General features: G+C 38.0%; 2 protein-coding genes across 6 annotated transcripts in view; one reads left to right on the top strand and one right to left on the bottom strand.

Moving 5' to 3' along the window:
• Positions 1 to 214: 214 nt before the first annotated feature.
• On the top strand, positions 215 to 10,332 carry daw1 (dynein assembly factor with WDR repeat domains 1). Its single transcript, XM_079620145.1, has 13 exons — positions 215 to 303; positions 423 to 495; positions 865 to 1,009; positions 2,578 to 2,636; positions 2,723 to 2,845; positions 3,088 to 3,187; positions 4,083 to 4,190; positions 4,818 to 4,924; positions 5,011 to 5,113; positions 6,160 to 6,274; positions 7,055 to 7,131; positions 7,775 to 7,937; positions 8,018 to 10,332. The coding sequence occupies exons 1-13, from the start codon at positions 264 to 266 to the stop codon at positions 8,050 to 8,052; spliced, it is 1,248 nt and encodes a 415-aa protein (XP_079476271.1). The 5' UTR covers positions 215 to 263; the 3' UTR covers positions 8,053 to 10,332.
• sphkap (SPHK1 interactor, AKAP domain containing) overlaps positions 10,305 to 12,434 on the bottom strand; it is a 144,062-nt gene continuing 141,932 nt past the window's right edge. For all 5 annotated transcript variants that reach the window (XM_079620140.1, XM_079620142.1, XM_079620144.1 and 2 more), the window contains one exon: positions 10,305 to 11,821. In XM_079620140.1, the coding sequence (XP_079476266.1) occupies positions 11,666 to 11,821 (156 nt within the window). In that variant the 3' untranslated portion in view covers positions 10,305 to 11,665. The remainder of the gene's footprint in view (positions 11,822 to 12,434) is intronic.

Genomic DNA, 12,434 nt, shown 5'->3' with positions numbered 1-12,434 from the left:
GCTAATATTTTCAGTAGGGCCTATATCATAATGAGTTGGAAAACGTAAAATGATGAGTACATCTAATTATTTTATGTGGTGTTTATATCGTATGAATTCGTACAATGCGATTTGTACGGAAACTTTATTTATTTATTTGTATTAATGCTCGAATAACACAGATACAGAAACGAATCATCCCCAGACCTTGAGCATGCGCAGTACGCAGCACATGTGTCTCGTCACCGTAGTAACGGTGTGTTGACACCGTCGTCAGTGGCGCGATGAGACTGAAAAGGCTACACATACGATACTACCCACCAGGTAATATACATGTTTAAAGTTTTGTATTGCATAACATTCCCGTCGTACAGTTTTGTTGAGTACCTGGTTAATTGAAAAGCTCGCATTTAAAAAAGAAAGCTTGTTTTGTTGCTGTGCAGGAATATTCCTGGACTATGAGAAAGGGGGGAAGCTAAGGACGAAATCCATCGACCTGTTAAAACTGACTCCAGAGTAAGTATGATATCAAACTAGTTGTGATAAAACAATACAATACTAAAAAAATACAACTGTTCATTGTTATTTTATGTTAGCTCAGGTCAATTAAATAATATTAATAGATAAGACTAAAATTTTTGTTTTTGTTGAAATTAACTTTATTATACGATTAAAAAATCCTTTAGAACTAATGTAAGTTACTAATGTAACTTAGTTAAAAAATGGAACCTACCACTGTTTATTATTGTTTGTGTTTACTAATATTAACAAATATGTTTAAATGCTCTAAATAACATTAACATGACCTTATTGTAAGTATTAGCCGTGTAACTGACTTTACGTGCTAAAGAAGTGTGTATTTTCCGTATTTTCCTCCTGTGTTAGGACTGATGTGAATGAGCTGCTGTCAGACATTCGAGCTGCAGAGCCTCTCATCACCTCATCCTGTGTCGAGCAGGTGAAAGTCCTGATCTGCAAACTACAGGAGAAAGTCGGCCAAAAGGATGAGCGCAAGTTCTACCTTTTCAGGGTAACTTACTAATAAATACTGACCAGTCATGCTCAAACATATTCAGGCCATGCATATTCAATCTACTTTAGATATTGTGATTCCAGGCCCGGCTCCAGCTTTGAGATGCCTGGTGGGCAGATGGATATTCCTGTTAACTAGATGCATTATTGTTTTAAAGATTGTTTTGCTAGATTTTACTATATTATTTTTATGACAAAAGGCAGGTTTTGAAAGGGACTGCTATTATATTTTTAGTTACACTTTATTTTAGTGTAATTATAAATTTAAGTACTGAGTAGAATTAATTAACTACATAGGGTTAGGGAAGGATGAGGATTTGGTTTAGTGTTAGTTGCATGTAATCATGCCTAATTTATAGTTATTACCAAGGACACTGTAAAATAAAGTGTTATCCTATTTTTAGAAGCACAAATTATAAATTTTATGCTTTTGTTTAGCTTCCTGGTCGTTTTAGAAAATGTGGTGATTAATTTTTCTTTAATTAATTAAAGGGGTAGTTCTGTCATTAATTACTCTCCCTCATGTCGTTCCAAACCCGTAAGACTTTCATCTTCAGAACACAAATGAAGACCTTTTTGATGAAATCTAAATCTGAATTTAGGCTTTTATTTACATATAAATATTCAAAATAAACATATAAACTTCTGTTTATGTTCACTGATCAATGTTTATATGTGAATAAAAGCCTAAAATAAATCTGTTCATCATATAAAGCGATCGTGTCTCTTCAGAAAATTTGGACTAAACCGGTCAATTCATATTGTTTAGTTTTATGATCTCTTCATGAACCTTTTGAAGCATCAGAAAGCTTTTGAAGGAACAGAAAGCTCTCAGATTTCATCAAAAGATCTTCATTTGTGTTCCGAAGATGAACGAAAGTCTTACGGGTTTGGAGCGACATGAGTAATTAATGATAGGATTTTTATTTTTGGGTGAACTAACCCTTTAATCTTCAAAATGAATCCCACATGTCAACTATTACTATTATCAATTTATGGAATATTAAATTCTTTTTATATCAGTTGGGGAATAAAACAGTTAACATAAATGCATTTTTTTTGTAATGAAAGAAACGGAACAAACTATGTATTATAATTTTAGATTATTTTTCATTAAATTTCATTCCAGTAATTTAACCGGTTATTTAGCGTTAGCTTGTTATCTGATAGCATGAAAAATATGATCAGGATGAAATGATCAGGTTGTTAACAGTTTTTTTCAGCTTGTTTATCTGATTTCATGAATTGAACATCACACCAAATTTTGTAATAGGTTATTATTTGGTGTTGGGCCTTTGGTGCTTTTATTCCATACCACCTCATACCACCATGTGTACTGTATATATACATTTGAATGATTATCTGAAGGCATTTGCCCTGATCAAAACCTCTTATATCGATATTACCCACAAGATGGCAGCAGAGGGAAAACTGCTGGTTTTGTAGATCAAAGGCATAGTAATTATGTTTGGAAATTACACAGTCAAGCTTATATATCTGAAATGAATTATTGTGGTTAAGTGCTTCCCCCCCCCAAGCATTCGTCTTCTCTGTTTTCGTCTACAGGCACTTCAGGCTCACATTTTGCCCCTGACGAATGTAGCCTTCAATAAATCAGGATCGAGGTGAGTTTATCAGCGGTGCTCACATGCCAGCTCCCCCTCTCTCCCTCTAATTCTGCCTCTCTTCCTCACTTTCCGTCTGTTTGCAGTTTTATAACCGGAAGCTATGACAGGACTTGTAAAATATGGGACACCGCATCCGGAGAGGAGCTGCACACTTTGGAGGGTCACAGGAACGTTGTGTATGCCATCGCCTTCAACAACCCTTATGGGTAACAGCACCGCTGCGTCACATTTGATCATGGCTTACTCTTAATCTCTTTTTTCTCTCTCTGTGAAGTGGAGAATAGCGCTCTCTGTCTCTTTCTGCGGGGTTAGGGCACTGCAGGGTAACTGGTGTTGTTTTTACAATGGGACCATTTGTCACTTTGAGTCATAACAGGAGCCCTTTTCCTTTTTTCTCTCTTGCTCTGTCCCCTTTCTCACTCGCTCTCTCTGTTTCTCTCTCTCTCAGAGACAGGGTTGCCACAGGCTCCTTTGACAAGACCTGCAAATTGTGGAGTGCTGAAACGGGGAAGTGTTTCTACACGTTTAGAGGGCACACCGCAGAAATCGTACGTCTGCATTCTCACTTCCCTCCTCCTAAAACCCAACATCGCTGTTTTCCTGCATTCACCCTAGTCTCAGCAGTTTGAAGAACAGTTCACCGAAAAATGATCATTCTGTCATCATTTACTCACCCTCGTGTTGTTCCAAACCTGTATGACTTTCTTTCTTCCAGAGATATTTTAACATCAAACCTGGCACGATGTGTCTTAATATATTTTAATGTATGTGAACTTATAGAAGATTTAAACCATTTAATTGTCTGTTTCTTCAACAAAGGCTTTGGAGGAATATAGGAATATAGCGTACAAGTCATATCAGGTATTTTTATTATGCTTTTATGTTTTTTTGCTGAATGTTGGCAACCAAGCATGTTCCCATTGACTTCCATTGTATTTTTTGTCCATAAAGTGGAAGTCAATGGGAACCAAAACTGTTTGGTGATCCACATTGTTTAAAAAACTCCACAGGAGAAAGAAAGTGGAATGACATGAGAGTGAGTAAATGATGACAGATGTTTTTTTTTTTTTTTTTTTAAGTAGGACAGGACACCTAACACAACTTTAGGAGGCCTAAACTGGGTTCCAACACCAGTGCAAATGCAAAGTTATGAGACTAAAGTGGACCAAAAATAAGATCCAATCCACTTTCAAGGTCAAATGCAAAGAGCATGTTTATTTTATATATTTTAACTGAACAAATTAAAATGGCTGGTGAAATTGGTCGAGGCCTTTCAACCCATTAGACAACATGATCACCCTTTAAGTTTGTTGAACAAACTGTGTCGAGGGGTTTGACCTGGGATGCCAAACGTGGCAGAACCCTGTGTATGTATGTTATGCTTTTGGAATTGTTTGATAAATCAGAAATACTTTCTCTAATTTTCTGTGTGTCAATTATTAGGTGTGCCTGGCCTTTAACCCTCAGAGTACCCTGGTTGCTACGGGCAGCATGGACACCACGGCTAAATTATGGGATGTTGGGAGCGGGGAAGAGGTGTCCACATTGGCTGTACGTATTATCCTCTTGTTTTCCTGTTTTGTTCATCTTACAAGTTGCCGCCTATCCTCTTTCATCATTTCCCCCTCATCTGCTCTTCTCCTAAGGGTTTTTAATAATTTCTCTTTAATTCGCAGTGATCTCCAGCAATCAGTGAAAACTCACCCATGCGTATGTTTATTAATTAATTTGTCATCAAGTCTTACATAACAGGCATTTATGGGATTCTTCAAGCATTCCACATTGTTTAGTCGCACAGCAGCGTAACGTGCACACGGAGTGCAAACAGATGCGTCACGCGACGCGGTCTGAACCAAAGCTGTGTAGAAACGTGTGGATGGAGGGATGAGACGGAGCGTTTGGAGGTCTTTTCCTCTCCGCAGCACATGGCAGAGCAGTGTGTGTGCGTGTGTGTGTGTGTGTGTGTGCGTGTGTGTGTGTGTGCGTGTGTGTGTGCTGTGTAATTACCCCTCTCAACTCTCCAATTATTTCTCTATGAATCTAAATTATGAATAGCTCCGTGAGTTCTTACCGATGAATTGGGGAAATTAATATGATATTTCTTTGCTGAAGTGATATAGGGTGCCTTTCTATTTCCTCTCTCCACTCACAGCATTTCTCTATTCGACACTTTCTCAGGGTCACTTTGCCGAGATCATCTCTCTCTCCTTCAACACAACGGGCGATCGGTTGGTCACGGGGTCGTTTGACCACACTGCCATTCTGTGGGACGTTCCATCTGGCAGGTCAGTGTGTAGCCTACTTCACAGTTAATGTTTAATGCTTTAACTTCTTTTCAGACAGCATTTTTTATTTTGTCTGTCTCTCCCAGGAAAGTTCATGTTCTCACAGGTCACCGTGGAGAGGTCAGTTGTGTTCAGTTCAACTGGGACTGTTCCCTCATCGCCACGGCCTCTCTGGATAAAACATGCAAGGTTTCTGTTTCTCTTCACTCTAAGTCTCGTAAAAGAGCATCTTAAATTACGTTTTGATTTTTAATACTTTAACCATATTTAGTTTTTCCTTTTCCAATGTTTGACGGTTGCCTCAAAAGCAGCTTGATACCAAGATGCTGAATCAAATGAATTTAGTTGTAATAAGCTGGTTTTTATATATTTATGTAGCAAGATTTCTGACATTAAAAACACAACAATTCTGGAACAAGACGTGGGCCTTTTTGAGTTCTGAAACTATGTTTACACGTCCACTACTTTTATTTCAAAAGATAAAGGAAAATTCTATTTTTCATGATGTGACCCCTTTCTCTTGCATGTTGCATTCACTTTCATCTGTCTGTGTAACTCTCTCCCTCTGATTGTCTGTCCTAGAAGTGTGAGGGCTCTTAATTATTCAACAGTCTGATTTTTCTGAAAAACAGTGAGACAAAGTCCTCCTCATTTATACAGTTTTACAGGTTTTTAAAAGTGTCAGTTAAATTGGTGTGTCTGTAGTTTATGGAATTTTTTATTTTTTATTATGCCCCTTTTCAAAGTCTTGATTTGTTTTTGGGCTCTACTAGAATAGGTTTTCATGCTTAAATGTAAAAAAAAACATTATTTTAACATATTTTACATATTCACATATAGCAGCTCCTCTCTTCCCAGTCTTTCAGTAACGCTCTGTTTAGTTCCTGTCTCCATGAAGCCCCTCCTGAAAAGCACAATGTGCTCTGATTGGTCGGCTGGACCAGTGTGTTGTGATTGGTCAACCGCTTTAATTGTGTTTCGGAAAGATCATACTCCTTACCATAACTGCGTGTTAAATTAAGAAAATGTTCAAATTCCATTGACGGGAACTATGGGTGGGCCACACACTGCACCCTTCACGGTACTCACACTTGATGAGTGAGCAGGGCAAAGCGATGCCCACTTTCTTATGGAATTCACCCAAATGAATATACAGTGTGTGTGTGAGGCTATTTTGGTCATCATGTGGATTTAGTGTGTTATATAACAGGTTCTGTGTGTGTTTGTGTGTGTAGGTGTGGGACGCAGACAACGGTCAGTGTTTGGCTACTCTCTTAGGTCATAATGATGAGGTGTTGGATGTGTGTTTTAACTACACTGGTCAATTGATCGCTACGGCCTCTGCTGATGGTGAGACATCTCCATCTCCACACATCACAACCTGATTCAGTCTCACAAAACCCGGCTAGAATATGTGACAAATATATAGCCTATATGTTACTCTAAAATAAAAAGTTATTAAGTAATGAAACTACTTTTTCTGGGAGTGTGTGTACAAAACATCTCAATGGGCCCTTAACAACAAAATATATGGGGATTGTGGGGTAAGATGTGTCAGCGAGTAAACTGTGGCACCCTTAATCTAGCAGACCCCATAATTTGTGATGTGACCAAAATTATAAAAAAAGGCTAATAGTATATACAGCTTAATACAAATGAATGCAGAAATACTATTACCAATACTGTTAATATTATGAATCATTTTTTATAGTTTCACTATATTCATTGGCTTATTTTTCTGGTGTTTATGAAAAAGTTGTTAAAATACTATTTTTTAAAATATTTTTTTTTACCATTTCTGTTTTTAAATTGCAATGTAAATCTTTCATGTATTGCCATATTCAACTTACCACTTACATGACAGTTTACCCTTAAGTTGGGGTAAGTTGTGTCACTGGGCTGCTTTATTTGAGAAGTTTCCATGGCTGTGTTATAGACGCTTTGTTCTCCTTTCATGTGACAGCAGAAATACTGAAATATAATTAGGAGTATTCATTTTACACTTCTCTTCACCTAGAGGACACACTATTGTGCGTACATTCGAGCGTAACGGATTAAAGATAATCCGATTTTGTGAGCTGGGCATGTTTTGGTGACATTCACCCATACCTGCTGTGGTGTTTGGTGCAGGTACATCAAGAGTGTTCAGCGCTGAAACGTTCCAGAGTTTGTGTCAATTAGAGGGTCATAATGGAGAGATATCAAAGGTAAGAAATCATCATCACCCTGTCACTCGAGCTTCGGACTCAATAATCCTCTCATATCTCTTCACTCAGTCTCTTTCTTCATCTGCTAAGGCACTCATTTCCTTCCATTCCTGTTATTTCCTGTCTAGGTCTCTTCCTGTTTATATCCACCTGTCCTGCCCTCTTGCCTTCATCCCAGCATCCTGCCTGTCGTTCGTCGTCTTCTCAGCATATTCATTCATATTCATACATTCTTACTGCTCTCTCTTGATCTGTCTGCTCTTCTTGTCTTTGGCCTATCCCTAAACGATCTTGCCGTAATATCCGTGCTCCTTTCTTTTCCACCCCCCTCCCGACCGTCATCATCATCACCAGAATATTTCCATTTCCTGTGTAAAGGTGATAACTCAAGCACGCACATACACACTTGGTTCCTCAGCGCTATAATAAAACGGCTGTCATATCAACACAGGTCAAATTAAGTTCAGCTGTCTTTCTTTCCGACTGACACTTTCTTCCTTCTCACGTTTTTCTCCTGCACGTTCTCACACGCAAAACAAAAAGTAATTGTTTCATGATGGAATATGATAAAGAGCCGTCCTGATGCATTATCATAACAAAAGGCAGAAATATAATTTGCTTCCTATTTTCTCCCTCTCCATAGGTGTGTTTTAATCCACAGGGGAGCCGTGTTTTGACGGCGAGCGTGGATAAGACGGCTCGCGTGTGGTGTGTGAACACAGGAGTGTGTTTGCAGGTGCTGGAGGGACATTCTGATGAGATCTTCTCCTGCGCTTTCAACTATGAGGGAGACACCATCATCACAGGCAATTACACGCACCTGCGTAACACTCATAGATGCACAAAAGTAATCACACATCAGTAATTTCAAGCCTTCTTTCCACAGGCAGTAAAGACAACACCTGCAGGATCTGGCACTGAGACAGCGGCTGAGCGCTGATGTTACAGTATTCTTTCCTACATCTCTTTGGATTAAGATATTGTGTGTCATCTTGTCACACTACCATAGTATTTCTATTCACGGAAAACATGTAGTATGTGTTGAGGATATTTGTCCTCTCTTAAAGAATATTCTGGGTTAAATACAAGTTAAACTCATCTGTGGTATGCTATTACGGAGCCCCTAAAGGGACAAATTTCTGGATGGGAGAAAAAAAAACAGCTTTTTAAATCGTTTGCTGTCGTTTGCTGCATTCTCTCGCAAAACCTGTTGTGAGCTCGGACAAACACTTCCTGTTTAATGTCCCGCTGGTTGTGTTTCAGTACGCTAACAATGGAGCGTTTCATAGTGTTTGAACTTGGACTCAAATATAAAGAAATGCGGTCAGTGCTTCGCTCAAGGAGTTCAGTAAAGTTGGCAATATATTCACAGATTCGAACTTCACCTATTTCCAATCATAGTAGCGTAGACAACGAGCTACAACCCAATTTTCCTCAAAACAAGCTTTATAATGTACAGGTGAAACTCGAAAAATTAGAATATGGTGCAAAAGTGAATTTATTTCAGTAATTCAACTTAAAAGGTGAAACTAATATATTATATAATTTATATCATTACATGCAAAGTGAGATATTTCAAGCCTTTATTTGTTATCATTTTGATTATGGCTTACAGCTTATGAAAACATTTGCACAATATTCTAATTTTGAATTTGGGGTTTTCATAAGCTGTAAGCTATAATCATCAAAATTATAACAAATAAAGGCTTGAAATATCTCACTTTGCATGCAATGAGTCTATATAATATATTAGTTTCACCTTTTAAGTTGAATTACTGAAATAATTTAACTTTTGCACAATGTTCTAATTGTTCGAGGTTCACCTGTACATTGGTCTCTATGAGCAGGCGGCTGAGAGACAGTCCGAAGGTACAGTCTGCAAAGTGCAAAACCCACATTTTATATTAGGAAAAATATTTAATAACTTTACTTTAACACACGGCACTGTCAGCAAATTCAGTTCAAACATCACTGTTTTCCTGCTGGTTATACTACAACATAAAAATGCATAATTTCTATGATTATTTATTATGAAACCAAATCAATAACTTCACACTGTTATACAGTTTAATGCCATCAAATTCAGTAAGCAATGATCATGCAAAACCTTTGGTTGTAACAAGTATGTTAGCTGGGTATCAACACCATTTGTGTAAAGAATAGACCTACTTATTTTGTAGTGCTATTACTTGCCAAACTTATGTGTTGACCAGTAGGAGACCATTGATGTGTAAACTGAATTTGGTGAGGTGACGTGTAACATTGAAGTTAATGACGTTTTTCGGGTTTTGCACTTTGCAGACGGTCCCTTCGGACTTGTCTCTCATAGTGATCCTTTTATATTGTAAAGCTGGGTTGTAGCTCCTTCTCTACGTTACTATGATTGGAAATAGGTGTAATTTGTTTTAACAACGTTTAGCTCATGAGTTATTGATCCGGGAAGTTCAAATCTGTGAATATAATGCCAACTTCACTGAACTCTGTTAAGCACTGACCGCATTTCTTTAAATTTGAGTCCAAGGTCAAACACTATGAACCGCTCCATTGTTAACATACTGTCTGAAACACTACCAGCGGGACATTAAACAGGAAGTGTTTGTCCGAGCTCACAGCAGGTTTTGCAAAAGAATACAAATATCTTTGCGAGGGAATGCAAAGTTTCTCCGTATGCGTGGATATTGTGGCCACAATTCATTCCCTAGTTTTATGAATTAGTTTCCCCGTTTTATTTAAATTGGGGCCACAAATGAAGAATTTGTTCCCTCGGTTTACTATATCATGGCCACTTTGTAGTAATGCGTTCTCTTGTTGTATAGTTAAATCAAATTCTTAATTCGTGGGAGCTATTTCTTATTCGTGGCCATGATATATATATATATGTTGATGTGTTGTTTATGATATATGTTTGTCTGCATGCTGTCATTCTTTTTTAACTCATGCCTTTTTGTTAAAGAAATGCTCACAGAAATGCTCTATGGAGAATCTTTTGCTCTATAGACTTTCAGTAAGTACATACTTGTCAACATATTTTTTAATATTAAGTCAGTTATTAAATTTTAAGACTTACTATATTAAACTGAAATTATTTTCTGGTGTATTTAACCTGGAATATCTTCTCTTTAGCATGCAAGTCTATGTTTGAGTTTGTGTATGTATGGACTTTATTCACAAACGTGTGGCTCTTTTCAAATAAAGACTGTCGACGTCAAACTCACCCTACGCAAATTTTATTTTGAAAAGATAAATACATTCAGGTATACCGTGACAGACTGGATACAGTTGTGTGCCTTCAACGCTGATATTAAAACACATTACTATTATGTTACTATGCGGAGAAAACCATAATGCCACCAGATTTCACATTTACACGTCAACTTTTACGTGACAAAACTGTACTTACACTTTAAATATACTCTTTTATGTTTATACTTTCATATTCAAATGTTAACAGAAGTCTGCGGAGACTTTTGGTGCTGTAATCCTGTCTGTCTGCCTGTCTTTGCAATCGTAAAACCGAAAACTTAAATTTCCATTTGCAGCCCGAAGGTACAATAGCTCACAATCTAGACTATTTACATCTAGCCAAAATAAAATCTCTTAAATAACAGTAGTCACACAAAACTAAACATAGAATTCAGTCTCAGAGGTACAACAAAAGGACTGAACGTGTTCGCCAATGAAAACTTAAAACAACAAAGTATGTTTGGAATGGCATCTCACTATATTTCACTTTAAATACAAACATTTAAACATTTTTAAATCCCTTTGCCAGAGCTCGCATGTCTATTTGTCTTGATAAAAAGTCACGTTGTGCATTTGAAACGGGTTTGTCGTACAGTAAAAATCTGCAAGCTACAAAACGTCAAGGCTGATTGGTTGGTTTAAACTGTGTTCCTCTAACCAGCGCGGGCCGGTAACTGGTGGATCTAACTTTGCGTGCGTGTAAAGACAGGAACATGCTTAATTTAAAGGGAAAAATCCTCAAATCACAATCTATGTGATGTGCGAATGAGCGTCTCTAGCACATATTTATGGACAAGGCATTTTCTTCCTACAGTATATCCCAGAATTCCTGTTATCTAGCAAGGACATATACAACTGTGACAGTGATGGAGGTATCGGAATAAAAGTTTGTGTCGGCTGTAATGTGAATCTTAATGAGGATATCAAATGTGGGATGTGCTGGTGATTAGAGATGGCAAGTTCGGTACTTAGGAAGCCTCATGCTAAGAATTGTGGGATTGAGAGCCATGAATGTGAGTGGGCATCTTGTAAACCTTGCTAACTTGTGATAAACAGAGAGTTTCACAGCTGAGCTCTAGAAAAATGTTCTGATGTACAGTCACGACGGTGGTTTTGGATTGGTCTGTTGAATCTAAGAGGCATATTTTTTAGTCGAAAGAATTTGTTGGTGGTGACGGTGTGTTGGCGGCTCAAATGGGATGTTTTCACACTGGCTCCAGACTATAAACGCGTGCTGGCACAGGACGGATATGTGGCGTCTCCAGCTTCTGGTCAGTAGATGGGTGGCGCTCTAGCGCTTGGTCTTCAATATCCAGTCAAACAGGCTGGGCACCGGCCGTCCTCTCTGCTCCAGGTCCTGGTGGAGCTGACAGAACTGAGCCACAGCGCTGAACAAGTCACCAACACGCCAAGCCTTCTGACCTGCCAACTGCACCACTCTGTGGAACTGAGAAACAAACACACGCTGTTCAGTTCTTCATGCCGAGACATCTTCTCATCAACAGTCGCTGCAGTTACGGGCTATTCACATTTGCACTACTTTTCCATTGTTTTTCTATGTAAACAGGCTTGTGTTTGACTGTTGCGCTTGTGACTCGTGCTCGTGCACGAACCAGCATTCAAAAACATGGCACTCAAGTTAAAAAAGAAGTTCAACTTTTAAAAAACACGTGTCGACACCTTGCATTCTTCTTCCCGTCTGGCGTTTTAACAGTAAGAAACGCGTTCTGTGTGAACTGGCCCTCTTTTGTTATCAACTTTTTATTCAGAAAGAATAGTTGGGAGAATGAAGAATCATTTTCACACATGAATCGGCTCCTCTCAGGGGCAGGCAACATGTATATATATATATCTAAGTCTAAATCTATGGGAAAAAAAATTGTTTCAAAAGCACAATACACTTCTTGTATTACAGGTGAAACTCGAAAAATTAGAGTATCGTGCAAAAGTTCATTTATTTCAGTAATTCAACTTAACAGGTGAAACTAATATATTATATTAACTCATTACATGCAAAGAGATATTTCAAGCCTTTATTTGTTATAATTTTGCAGCTTATG

Source organism: Phoxinus phoxinus (genome assembly GCF_949152265.1).
Source record: "Phoxinus phoxinus genome assembly, chromosome: 8".
Classification (NCBI taxonomy): Eukaryota; Metazoa; Chordata; class Actinopteri; order Cypriniformes; family Leuciscidae; genus Phoxinus; species Phoxinus phoxinus.
This window is presented reverse-complemented; position numbering and strand designations above follow the sequence as displayed.

Coding starts and splice junctions, on each gene's coding strand:
- daw1 (XM_079620145.1), top strand. CDS start 264: ATGAGACTGAAAAGGCTACACATACGATACTACCCACCAG. Junction 4,191..4,817: donor AAGAGGTGTCCACATTGGCT/GTACGTATTATC, acceptor ACACTTTCTCAG/GGTCACTTTGCCGAGATCAT. Junction 6,275..7,054: donor CGCTACGGCCTCTGCTGATG/GTGAGACATCTC, acceptor TGTTTGGTGCAG/GTACATCAAGAGTGTTCAGC.